Genomic DNA, 13,878 nt, shown 5'->3' on the forward strand with positions numbered 1-13,878 from the left:
TCACCCGACGCGCGTTTCGGAAACGATCCTTCTTTCCTTCGTCAGGGGTCACCGAAACGCGCGTCGGGTGAGCGCTCACACTATCTTAACCACCGCAGGTACATATTAACTATTTCTTCGGCACCAATTTGTGAATACTTCTCTATTGTTGGGCATTAGTTAGGCTTATCACTGGCACCTGTGCACTTTATTTAATCACCACCGAGAGTCGCAGTGCATCGGGAGTTTTAATAGTTCCTTTATAATTGAGTCCCTGGAGTGGACAAACAGCAGTAGGATAGGGTATATATCCCTTTATCTCTTATTTTGTTCCCTTTCTCTTTTTTATTTCTCCTTATTTGTATGCTTTGCACTCTGTTACTTTAATTAGCATATTTGCACATTAAATATTATGGCATATGTAGTGGATGGTTTTTATACCTAATTTTTATACACTTTTACTTATTTGCACATTTTATTGTCTGGGTAATACAATAGAGATATTGATAGATATCAGGAATTTTATATCCCTCTTCCTGCTGCTCTTTTTTGCACTAGTCACTTTGATTTGTCACAGTGTACATTCTGAGGTATTTAGTAAGCTGCCCTCTTCTTTTTCCCTCCCGACCCCCCCCCCCTTTTTTCACAATATTTTGAAATAATATATTAAATTATTTGCACTCATATTCTATATATATATGAAAAATTGTTTTTTATAATAATTCAATTTATTTTTGTATACAGTTACAATTTTTTACTCTTTGGTGCAGTCATATAATAATTTATATCCTGCTGGTTGGTTTTTTATACAATATTAGTGTGCGCAAGCTTTTATTTTATCTACTTTTTGTGATTTTTACTTAATTCATATATTATATTTGATTATATGTAATCATAGGCATCCTATTAATAAAGCCTGATTCATCCTTATTCCAGCCTTGGTGGTGTCTTTTCGGACTCTGTCCCATGTCATTTTACGTTGGTTGTTAGCCACAAAATTTTGCACAGTCACACGTCTGGACCCCGAGAGCGTCATAGGCCATGTTGTGAGGCAAAATTTTAACCCCGCGTGTTCCAATTCACCAAACAATTTTGCCCCTATCTACATAATGGGGAAAAAAGTGAAAGGAAAAGTGTTGGAGGCAAATTGACAGCTGCCAGATGTGCACAAGGGGGACTTAAAGAATGAGAGCGATGGCGCCAAAGACTATATACCGTACAGTTGATAAGGTGGGGCCCTGACATAGGATACTCACCACACATGGGGATTAGAACACACACACAAAATGCGCCACACACTACCACGTGCTTGAACACATATACCACCCTCAGCACACATTTCACCACACATACACCAACATCGCCACATAAAAGTCGAAACACAAAAGTCGCCGCTCAAAACCCGCCACGTGCAAAACTCGCCACATGCAATACTAGGCTCACGCAAAACTCACCACTTGTGCAAAACTCACCACACGCAAAACTTGCACACGCGGAAAAATTGCCACATGCAAAAAAGTTGCAGCACATGCAAAAGTTGCCTCACACAAAACTTGCATACTCAAAACGCACCACACATAAAACTTGCCATGCGCAAAACTCACCATGCGCAAAACTTGCTGCACACAACTTGCTACACTAACCTGTCACATGCAACTTGACACACAAAAAATTGCTACACGCATGTCGCCACACAAAACTCATCTCACAAATGTCGCTACATGCATGTCGCCACATGCAACTCAACACACACAACTTGACACATGAAACTCGCCCTAAAACACACACAAGTCTGGTATTATCCTTCAAAAATAAAAATCTGATTAATAAGCAGACAAACTACAAGAGCAACAAATGTACCATATAGGAAATACGGCAGCTGTCAGTCACATGACCTGTCTATGATGTGTATGTGTGAGCTATTATATACTGCCAGGGGGGAGGGGTTACTGTTGGCTGGGGATTTATCAGGCTGCCAATTTAGCTTACAAATACTGAGGTAAAAATACTGAGCAAATAACGTGTGAACGCAGGCTAATACAGGAGGAGATGGCACACAGGTATATACTATGTACAGGGGAGATGACACACGGATATATACTATATACAGGGAAGATGACATACAGGTACACACTATATACAGGGGAGATGACATACAGGTACATACTATATACAGGGGAGATGACACACAGGTACATACTATATACAGGGGAGATGACACACAGGTACATACTATATACAGGGGAGATGACACACAGGTATATACTATATACAGGGGAGATGACACACAGGTATATAATTTATACAGGGGAGATGACACAGGTACATACTATATACAGGGGAGATGACCCACAGGTATATACTATATACAGGGGAGATGACACACACGTATATACTATATACAGGGGAGATGACACACAGGTATATACTATATACAGGAGATGACATACAGGCATATACTATATACAGGAGATGACAACCTGGTATATATTATATACAGGGGAGATGACACACAGGTATGTACTATATACAGGAGAAGATGACACACAGGTAAATAATATATACAGGAGCAGATGACCTACAGGTATATACTATATACAGGAGGAGATGACACACAGGTATATACTATATACAGGAGGAGATGACACACAGGTATATACTATATACAGGAGGAGATGACACACTCGTATATACTATATACAGGAGGAGATGACACACACATATATACTATATACAGGAGGAGATGACACATATATACTATATACAGTAGGAGATGACATACTGGTATATACTATATACAGGAGGAGATGACACACACATATATACTATATACAGGGGAGAAGAGACACAGGTATATACTATATACAGAGGAGATGACATACAGGTACATACTATATACAAGAGGAGATGACACATATATACTATATACAGGGGCAGATGACACAAGTATATACTATATACAGGGGAGATGACACAAGTATATACTATATACAGGGGAGATGACACACGTATATACTATATACAGGAGGAGATGACACAGATATATACTATATACAGGAGGAGATGACACACAGGTATATACTATATACAGGAGCATATGACACATGTATATACTATATAAAGGAGGAGATGACATGTGTATACTATATACAGGAGGAGATGACATACAGGTATATACTATATAAAAGAGGAGATGACACCTAGGTATATAGAGGAGGGGATGACATACAGCAGGTATATACTATATACAGGGGAGATGACATACAGGTATATACTATATACAGTAGATGACATACAGGTATATACTATAGGAGGAGATGACATGCAGGTATATAGTATATACAGAAGAGATGACATACAGGTACAGTGGGGCAAAAAAGTATTTAGTCAGTCAGCAATAGTGCAAGTTTCACCACTTAAAAAGATGAGGCGTCTGTTATTTACATCATAGGTAGACCTCAACTATGGGAGACAAACTGAGAAAAAAAAAATCCAGAAAATCACATTGTCTGTTTTTTTAACATATTATTTGCATATAATGGTGGAAAATAAGTATTTGGTCAGAAACAAACAATCAAGATTTCTGGCTCTCACAGACCTGTAACTTCTTCTTTTAAGAGTCTCCTCTTTCCTCCACTCATTACCTGTAGTAATGGCACCTGTTTAAACTTGTTATCAGTATAAAAAGACACCTGTGCACACCCTCAAACAGTCTGACTCCAAACTCCACTATGGTGAAGACCAAAGAGCTGTCAAAGGACACCAGAAACAAAATTGTAGCCCTGCACCAGGCTGGGAAGACTGAATCTGCAATAGCCAACCAGCTTGGAGTGAAGAAATCAACAGTGGGAGCAATAATTAGAAAATGGAAGACATACAAGACCACTGATAATCTCCCTCGATCTGGGGCTCCACGCAAAATCCCACCCCGTGGGGTCAGAATGATCACAAGAACGGTGAGCAAAAATCCCAGAACCACGCGGGGGGACCTAGTGAATGAACTGCAGAGCTGGGACCAATGTAACAAGGCCTACCATAAGTAACACACTACGCCACCATGGACTCAGATCCTGCAGTGCCAGACGTGTCCCACTGCTTAAGCCAGTACATGTCCGGGCCTGTCTGAAGTTTGCTAGAGAGCATTTGGATGATCCAGAGGAGTTTTGGGAGAATGTCCTATGGTCAAACTGGAACTGTTTGGTAGAAACACAACTTGTCGTGTTTGGAGGAAAAAGAATACTGAGTTGCATCCATCAAACACCATACCTACTGTAAAGCATGATGGTGGAAACATCATGCTTTGGGGCTGTTTCTCTGCAAAGGGGCCAGGACGACTGATCCGAGTACATGAAAAAATGAATGGGGCCATGTATCGTGAGATTTTGAGTGCAAACCTCCTTCCATCAGCAAGGGCATTGAAGATGAAATGTGGCTGGGTCTTTCAACATGACAATGATCCAAAGCACACCGCCAGGGCAACGAAGGAGTGGCTTCGTAAGAAGCATTTCAAGGTCCTGGAGTGGCCTAGCCAGTCTCCAGATCTCAACCCTATAGAAAACCTTTGGAGGGAGTTGAAAGTCCGTGTTGCCAAGCGAAAAGCCAAAAACATCACTGCTCTAGAGGAGATCTGCATGGAGGAATGGGCCAACATACCAACAGTGGCAACCTTGTGAAGACTTACAGAAAACGTTTGACCTCTGTCATTGCCAACAAAGGATATATTACAAAGTATTGAGATGAAATTTTGTTTCTGACCAAATACTTATTTTCCACCATAATATGCAAATAAAAAAACAGACAATGTGATTTTCTGGATTTTTTTCTCAGTTTGTCTCCCATAGTTGAGGTCTACCTATGATGTAAATTACAGACGCCTCTCATCTTTTTAAGTGGTGGAACTTGCACTATTGCTGACTGACTAAATACTTTTTTGCCCCACTGTATATACTATATACAGGAGGAGATGACACATAGATATATACAGTATACAGGGGGAGATGACATACAGCAGGTATATACTATTTACAGGAGAGATGTCATACAGGTATATACTATATATAAGGGAGATGACAAACATATACTGAGGGGAAAATGAGAGGTGTGAGGTGAAAATGAAAAGGTGTGAGTGCAAAATGAGGAGTGAGGGAAAATAGTGGAATGATCGGAAAATGACAGATGTGAGGTCGAAATGACAAGTGTTAGGGGGAAATGAGGGGCGTGATGGGAAAATGAGAGGTGAGGTGCTATAACTAACCACAGATATTTACTATGCCCAGGCAACGCCAGGCTCTTCAGCTAGTCTGGAATAAAACAAAACCTCCTTCTTGATCAGCAGTGCAGCTTTTTTTTAATCTTATGAACATATATTTTAACATCATATAAGAATGAATTGCAAACAAAAAACAGTGATTGAAAATGAAGTCGAATATCGAGATTTTATATGTATACAATAATATTGTCATTTCCGGTGTAGAAATCATTCTTGTCACCGTGTAAGATCTGAGGGGACATTCCTCAACAGTTTGCTGGATTGTTTGACGGTCAGCTCCACAGTCACAGGCAGGAGAGTCAGATTTTCCCCACTTATGCATAAGATCTGCACACACACCAAAGTTTGGTCTGATACGATTCAATGTAAGCCAGGTTTTCCTTGGTAGGTTAAAGCCTGGTGGTGGATTTTGTAAGTGAGGAAACGTTTGAAGCTCACAGTCTACTGCACTGATCCAAAGTTCTCGCCATTTCTCTTCTAAATTGAAATCATGTTCATACAGGGTAATTGCGGTTCGGTTGGGTGGATGTCTTGATTTCAGTCGCTGTATTTGAACATCTTGGATATTTTGATGTATTGGGAGATTTTTATTATTCACTACTTTGGTGTATTTAAGTAGGAGCTTTTGTCTTCTCAGGTTTGCAGGTGCGATATAGCTCAAGACAGGTAACCAGTGGACGGGCGTAAGTCTGATGGCACCAGATATTATGCGCTTAGAGTTGTTCAGCTGAATGTCGATTGTATTCACCTGACTACTATTCAACCATACTGGAGCACAATATTCTGCGGTAGAAAACACCAATTCAAGGGTAGACGTTCTCAAGACCAATGTTGAAGAACCCTAAGATTCCCGCTCCCCTCCCCCCCACACAAATGACCCCATTTTTGAAACTATACCCCTCAAGTAATTTATCTATTTTGTGGTTAGCACCTTGAACCCGGTAGCGCTTCACAGAATTTTATAAAGTTGAGCCATGAAAATAAAAAAGTAATTTTTCCTAAGAAATGTTGCTTTAGTCCCAGTTTTATTTTCCAAAGGATAATAGGAGAAAATGGACCATACAATTTGTTCTGCAATTTCTCTTGCCTACGCAGATATGCCATATGTGCTACAAAACCACTGTATGGGCACATGGCACTGCTCGGACGGGACGTCAATGGGTTGCTGACGCCATGTCAAATTTGAAAAGCCCCTGATATGCCAAAACGACAGAAACCCCCACTAGTAACCCCATTTTGAAAAAACCTCTCGAGGAATTCATCTAGGGGAAAATAATGAGTGTTTTTAACAATCAGGTGATTCACAGAATTGTATAACATTTAGGCTGAGTAAACTAAATATTACTATTTTCCACTAAAAGGTTGCTTTGGCTCCAATTTTGTACTTTTCAAAGGGGATAATAGGAGAAAACAGCACAATTGACTACACAATTTCTCCTGCGTACACCAAGTGGTCGAAATCTACTTTTGAGGTACAGTGCAAAGATCAGAAGGGAAGGAGTGCCATATTGCAGTGCAGGTTTTGCTTGATTGGTTTGCGGGTGGTATGTCACACTGGGAGAGCACCGGACTTCCCAGAACAACATAACCCCCAACCCGCCCCGTAAGTGACATTTTACAAACTACACCTCTCAATTCATCTAAGTGTGCTGTGATCGTATTGACACCATATGTGTCTCACAAAATATTATACCATTAAGCGGTGAAGAAAAAATAATTTACATTTTTACCACACAAAATTTTTAGCCCCACATTTTATGTTTCCACAAGGGCAAATGGGTATAAGTGGCACTGAAATTTGTCACGCAATTTCAGCTGAACTTGGCAAAACCCCACGTGGCTGTACACTACTGCTTAGCCACATGGAGAGACTTTAGTACATCACATTGTTAATGCACTTTATCACTATGCCTTTGCAGTGCGTAAAATAATGTTGTATATTATATATATTTAATAATTTTTTTAAATGCCTAAATAATTCAGCTACTTTAAATACTATGCACTTGCACCTTTGTATTGCTTAAAAAAAGGCCACACTTTTTTTTTGGGACCGAAAGTCGCCATATGGGCAACTGAACTGCACGCGGATTGACTCTACCATGGTGTGCTGCCTCCATTTTCATTTTTGTGGATATATATATATATATATATACAGTGGGGCAAAAAAGTATTTAGTCAGTCAGCAATAGTGCAAGTTCCACCACTTAAAAAGATGAGAGGCGTCTGTAATTTACATCATAGGTAGACCTCAACTATGGGAGACAAACTGAGAAAAAAAAATCCAGAAAATCACATTGTCTGTTTTTTTAACATTTTATTTGCATATTATGGTGGAAAAAAAGTATTTGGTCAGAAACAAACAATCAAGATTTCTGGCTCTCACAGACCTGTAACTTCTTCTTTAAGAGTCTCCTCTTTCCTCCACTCATTACCTGTAGTAATGGCACCTGTTTGAACTTGTTATCAGTATAAAAAGACACCTGTGCACACCCTCAAACAGTCTGACTCCAAACTCCACTATGGTGAAGACCAAAGAGCTGTCAAAGGACACTAGAAACAAAATTGTAGCCCTGCACCAGGCTGGGAAGACTGAATCTGCAATAGCCAACCAGCTTGGAGTGAAGAAATCAACAGTGGGAGCAATAATTAGAAAATGGAAGACATACAAGACCACTGATAATCTCCCTCGATCTGGGGCTCCACGCAAAATCACACCACTTGGGGTCAGAATGATCACAAGAACGGTGAGCAAAAATCCCAGAACCACGCGGGGGGACCTAGTGAATGAACTGCAGAGAGCTGGGACCAATGTAACAAGGCCTACCATAAGTAACACACTACGCCACCATGGACTCAGATCCTGCAGTACCAGACGTTTCCCACTGCTTAAGCCAGTACATGTCCGGGCCCGTCTGAAGTTTGCTAGAGAGCATTTGGATGATCCAGAGGAGTTTTGGGAGAATGTCCTATGGTCTGATGAAACCAAACTGGAACTGTTTGGTAGAAACACAACTTGTCGTGTTTGGAGGAAAAAGAATACTGAGTTGCATCCATCAAACACCATACCTACTGTAAAGCATGGTGGTGGAAACATCATGCTTTGGGGCTGTTTCTCTGCAAAGGGGCCAGGACGACTGATCCGGGTACATGAAAGAATGAATGGGGCCATGTATCGTGAGATTTTGAGTGCAAACCTCCTTCCATCAGCAAGGGCATTGAAGATGAAACGTGGCTGGGTCTTTCAACATGACAATGATCCAAAGCACACCGCCAGGGCAACGAAGGAGTGGCTTCGTAAGAAGCATTTCAAGGTCCTGGAGTGGCCTAGCCAGTCTCCAGATCTCAACCCTATAGAAAACCTTTGGAGGGAGTTGAAAGTCCGTGTTGCCAAGCGAAAAGCCAAAAACATCACTGCTCTAGAGGAGATCTGCATGGAGGAATGGGCCAACATACCAACAACAGTGTGTGGCAACCTTGTGAAGACTTACAGAAAACATTTGACCTCTGTCATTGCCAACAAAGGATATATTACAAAGTATTGAGATGAAATTTTGTTTCTGACCAAATACTTATTTTCCACCATAATATGCAAATAAAATGATAAAAAAACAGACAATGTGATTTTCTGGATTTTTTTTTCTCAGTTTGTCTCCCATAGTTGAGGTCTACCTATGATGTAAATTAGACGCCTCTCATCTTTTTAAGTGGTGGAACTTGCACTATTGCTGACTGACTAAATACTTTTTTGCCCCACTGTATATATATATATATATATATATATAATAGTATTTTTTTTCTTTTAATTAACAACTAGGCATTACCTTTCATTTTTAAACACTGGCTGAACAAACTGTTCGGCGACACAACCCACCAGAAGTGGAAACATCCAGTTGTCTATTAATGTTTAGAACTAAATGTAGCAATTACAAACTATAGAGATCAAAGTAAAAATGTTCCAGAATTATTTCTTGAAAAATACGGTACATGTCTTTACCAAAACAGTCATTTCCGGAGAGACAACTACTGGTAAGTATAAATTTCAATATCTTTTGCTTGGTCATTTTCTTTAATTGTGCTGTACATGAATTTGTCTTGATCTTCCTACATATGATAATGAAGCTTTATTGCACAGTAAAAATGAGAACCAATTTGACATTTAATAGCCAATTTAACATAAATGAAATTTGTAAACTATTTTGCATGTGCCACAATACTGTCTTACATGTATAGTTTTACTATAAAATGTTTCTTAACATGGATGCTTCCTTACAAATAGAGGTAATAAGACCAGTAGAATACGTTCACAATTAAAAATAACAGAGGAAAAGCCACTCTGGAGTAATAGTCAACGTTTTCAGGATTTTTCACTGTGAAAAAATCAACAAATGTGTCAAATTGTTCTCTTATTTTCAAGCAAAAGCTAAAATGGACTCTAGTTGTGTTAATTTCTGGTTTTAATACATTGTTTTCTATTTTATCCTCGCTTGTGTTCTTTTCTTTAATATCATTGTTGAGTAGGATGACAATATTATCTTTCCATTCCTCAGGTGGAATCTAGAACAGAGTAAAATAATTGAGAAAATATACATCATACAGTAAATATATGCAAGATGTAAAAGTATTTGCTAGCCCTAAGTATAAAAGGCCCATATCTATGGAACCAAATTTAAGGTAACTAACGGCTATCTTTGACCTGGTGATAGGTCCTTTAACTTTTAAATTCAACTTGAAAGTTTTTGATTCATTAAACAACATTAATTTTATCCACCAGATCCCAAAAGGTTTCCCGTAGGCCATATCCACATTAATGTGCTGAATATTGCAGTGTCTTAACAAAATAAGCTTAAAATTCTTTTACTTTGACCATAGGCTGAGCTCAGAGAAGAAAAACATGAAAATCTAAAACTTTCAATAGAAATTTATGAAAAAAAACATTTTATTTTCTGAAAGTCAGTTGTAATCTGATAGCTGCTAGATTTATATGGTCAATTATGTCATAAGGAGCTTTATATTTGCCACCTAACTTAGAAGGTGGCAACTTGCGTTCATTTTTACTTGGTGGCCAACCACACCAATATGAGAATAAGGGCTCATTCACACTTGCGATGAAATCAGACGAATGCTATCCAATTAAAAATCAGATAGAATTATATTGGTCCGAATGCAATCATTGTGTGTTCATCTGCATTGTGTATTCGACAATGAGCGAAGTGGAAACAAGTTACAGCATGCTGCAGTTATCGGAAATCAGATTGCATCCCGCAATGGAAGTCATTGGGTGTGAGAAAAAAAATCTCACAGCACTCGGACCATGTGAGTGTTGTCTGATTTTTACACACCATACAGTAAAATCACACTGACAGGTTAGCATAGAATAGATATATACACGTAGGATACATACATATATAGATGTCAGTGACATGCACATACACTGCTCAAAAAAATAAAGGGAACACTAAAATCCCACATCCTAGATATCGCTGAATGAAATATTCCATAGTGGAACAATAAAACCTAAAAATGATCAACTTAAATCACAACTAATATCTCACAGAGGTCTGGATTTGGAATGATGCTCAAAATCAAAGTGGAAAATGAAGTTACAGGCTGATCCAACTTCAGTGGAAATGCCTCAAGACAAGGAAATGATGCTCAATAATGTGTGTGGCCTCCACATGCCTGTATGGTCTCTCTACAACGCCTGGTCATGCTCCTGATGAGGCAGCAGATGGTCTCCTGAGGGATCTCCTCCCAGACCTGGACTAAAGCATTTGCCAACTCCTAGACAGTCTGTGGTGCAACATGATGTTGGTGAATGGTGCGAGACATGATGTCCTAGATGAGTTCAATCGTATTCAGGTCTGGGGAACGGGTGGGCCAGTCAATAGCTTCAATGCCTTCATCTTGCAGGAACTGCTGACACACTCCCGCCACATGAGGTCTGGCATTGTCCTGCATTAGGAGGAACCCGGGGCCAACCCCACCAGCATATGGTCTCACAAGGGGTCTGATCTCTTCTTGGTACCGAATGGCAGTCAGGCTATCTCTGGCAAGCACATGGAGGGCTGTGTGGCCCTCCAAAGAAATGCTACACCATTACTGACCCACTGCCAAACCGGTCATGCTGAAGGATGTTGCAGGCAGCAGATCGCTCTCCACGGCGTCTCCAGACTTTCACGTCACATGTGCTCAGTGTGAACCTGCTTACATCTGTGATGAGCACAGGGCACCAGTGGCGAACTTGCCAATCCTGGTGTTCTGTGGCAAATGCCAAGGATCCTGCACGATGTTGGGCTGTGAGCACAACCCCCATCTGTGGACGTCAGGCACTCAGACCATCCTCATGGAGTCGGTTTCTGTCAGTTTGTGCAGATACATGCACATTTGAGGCCTGCTGGAGGGCGCATCTCCACTTAGTTCTTCATTTCTTAGTTCTTCATTTCTTGTCAACTGTATTGGCATTCCTTGTTTTATGTGTTTTAACTTCATGTTTCAATAAAATGATTAATTTAACCCGGATGGTTTTTGGAGGCGCTTTTGCTCTTCTGTAGGTCGTTGCATTGTACACGGGCCTCCACATCATTGCCTAGGGCACTTTAGGTTTATATTTTGCACCCGGTAACCGGATACATCGTTGGAATCAGTATAACTTTGCCTACATTATCCTGCTCTCACTTAAGGTAGAAAAAACCTGCTGACAGATTCCCTTCAATACAAATAAATTCCAAATAAGAGCTACTCCTTTGTTTTAGAATGAGGGCATAAAGCATCAGTAACGGTATGAACAGTGCATAACATCTGCCAGCCAAATACCAGAAATTTTTTTCCATGTGCATTGAATACCAAAACCCCCGTTCCTTTGTTATCTTACCTTTTCTTCTTTTTCTTTATTGGCAGCATATTTTTCACTGCAATAATGAGCGACTGCATATTCTAGTAATGCGCCAAAAACAAAGGCGAAGCAAATACCAAGGTACACATCAATTGCCTTTACGAAACAATTGGCAGTAGGAAGAGTGGATCGGGACCCCATTAAAATGGTTGTCATGGCTAAGACTGTGGTAACTCCTAGAATGACACAAGAATGTCATAAAGGTATTAGACAGAACATCGGTAGGATGTATGTCACTTTTTCTCAAATACATCTGTGTGAATTAGCATTGTAGCTTCCACTAACAAAGCCATGGCGGCGGCGTTTGATTTCGGGGTGTTTCCCATTCATAATGCTTTCTGTTGTGGGTTTGCTAGTACAATCAATACAAAGGCCTGATCACATTATGTCCTACGTTTGCAAATAGTACAAACATACTGTACTCTATTATCGAGTGACCAAACATCCAGCAAGTATACATCTATGTATTGGGCAGCATCAAATAATAAAGTAGGAGAATACAATGTTCTATACAAAATGAAATAGTACAAAAGGAAGACCGCTTGGCATATTCTTTTTCAGTAACTGGAAGCCTATTTGTGACTCCTCCGCTGTTTGCCATTACAGTTAGATATATCACAAGTTACCTTCTAATATATATATATATATATATATATATATATATATATATATATATATATATATATATATATATATATATGGAAATCGTACACAAAATGTAATGTAATCGTAAAATGTAATGTAATCGTACACAAAATGGAAGTTTTGCCCACTGCAACCAGCTTCCAGCTCGTCACAACTAGTTACTGTCCCGATACTTAAGTACACAGGGAATAATTAAACACATGGGGGTATTGTTTTTTTTTTGTTTTTTTTTTAATATATTTCTAATATATTTTAACTTAAGTAAAAATGTTCAAGTTGATTTTGGCAGGAAGGTGCCATCTAAAAAAAAAAAAAATACTTTTTTCAACTATTTAAAAAAATGTAAACAATTATTTTTTATATATAAATATATGGCAGAGGGAGCGGCCGCCCCGGGCCCCGTGTTCTGTCGGGGCCAACCCGAAGCTACATTACTGTAACTGTATCAGCGTGCAGAGCACGCCCATACAGCTACACTCTGTCGCAGAGTAGAGAGACGCGATCTTCCTGCTCTAACACCGGACCACTATTGGGCCTCTGAGCAGGAGTGAGGGGTCGGTGTCAGCCATAATCGCAAGTTTAACTGTATCAGCTAGATGCCGATACAGTTGACCACATTGATGAGTGGGAGTGTCATGCTTCCTGTCCCATCAATCCCCCTCTGTCTGATGTCCCACCCAGACACTGATAGCGGGCGCGATGATGTCATTAGTTGGCGCCTGCTATGCTGAGATGAGCAGATGCTCAGAGCCGCAGGGGAATGAGGAGAAGATGTGAGTATTGTATTTGTTTTTTATGGGGGTGCTCTATATTGTATAGTCTCCCTATAGCGGTGCATTATACTAAATAGTGTGACTATGGGGGTGCATAATATATCTAATATATAAAGCTGAATGTGTGTGTGTGTGTACAGGTCCTTCTCAAAAAATTAGCATATAGTGTTAAATTTCATTATTTACCATAATGTAATGATTACAATTAAACTTTCATATATTATAGATTCATTATCCACCAACTGAAATTTGTCAGGTCTTTTATTGTTTTAATACTGATGATTTTGGCATACAACTCCTGATAACCCAAAAAACCTGTC

At 39.7% G+C, this 13,878-nt stretch overlaps 1 protein-coding gene across 3 annotated transcripts in view; it reads right to left on the reverse strand.

Annotated features, from left to right (window-relative positions):
- Window positions 1-9,354: 9,354 nt before the first annotated feature.
- Window positions 9,355-13,878, reverse strand: part of LOC138649680 (gamma-aminobutyric acid receptor subunit pi-like) — a 272,373-nt gene continuing 267,849 nt past the window's right edge. For all 3 annotated transcript variants that reach the window (XM_069740284.1, XM_069740292.1, XM_069740302.1), the window contains 2 exons: window positions 12,120-12,316; window positions 9,355-9,802 (listed from right to left, as the gene is read on the reverse strand). In XM_069740284.1, coding sequence (XP_069596385.1) covers window positions 9,515-9,802; window positions 12,120-12,316 — 485 coding nt within the window. In that variant the 3' untranslated portion in view covers window positions 9,355-9,514. The remainder of the gene's footprint in view (window positions 9,803-12,119; window positions 12,317-13,878) is intronic.

Source organism: Ranitomeya imitator, chromosome 1, assembly GCF_032444005.1.
Source record: "Ranitomeya imitator isolate aRanImi1 chromosome 1, aRanImi1.pri, whole genome shotgun sequence".
Taxonomy (NCBI): domain Eukaryota; kingdom Metazoa; phylum Chordata; class Amphibia; order Anura; family Dendrobatidae; genus Ranitomeya; species Ranitomeya imitator.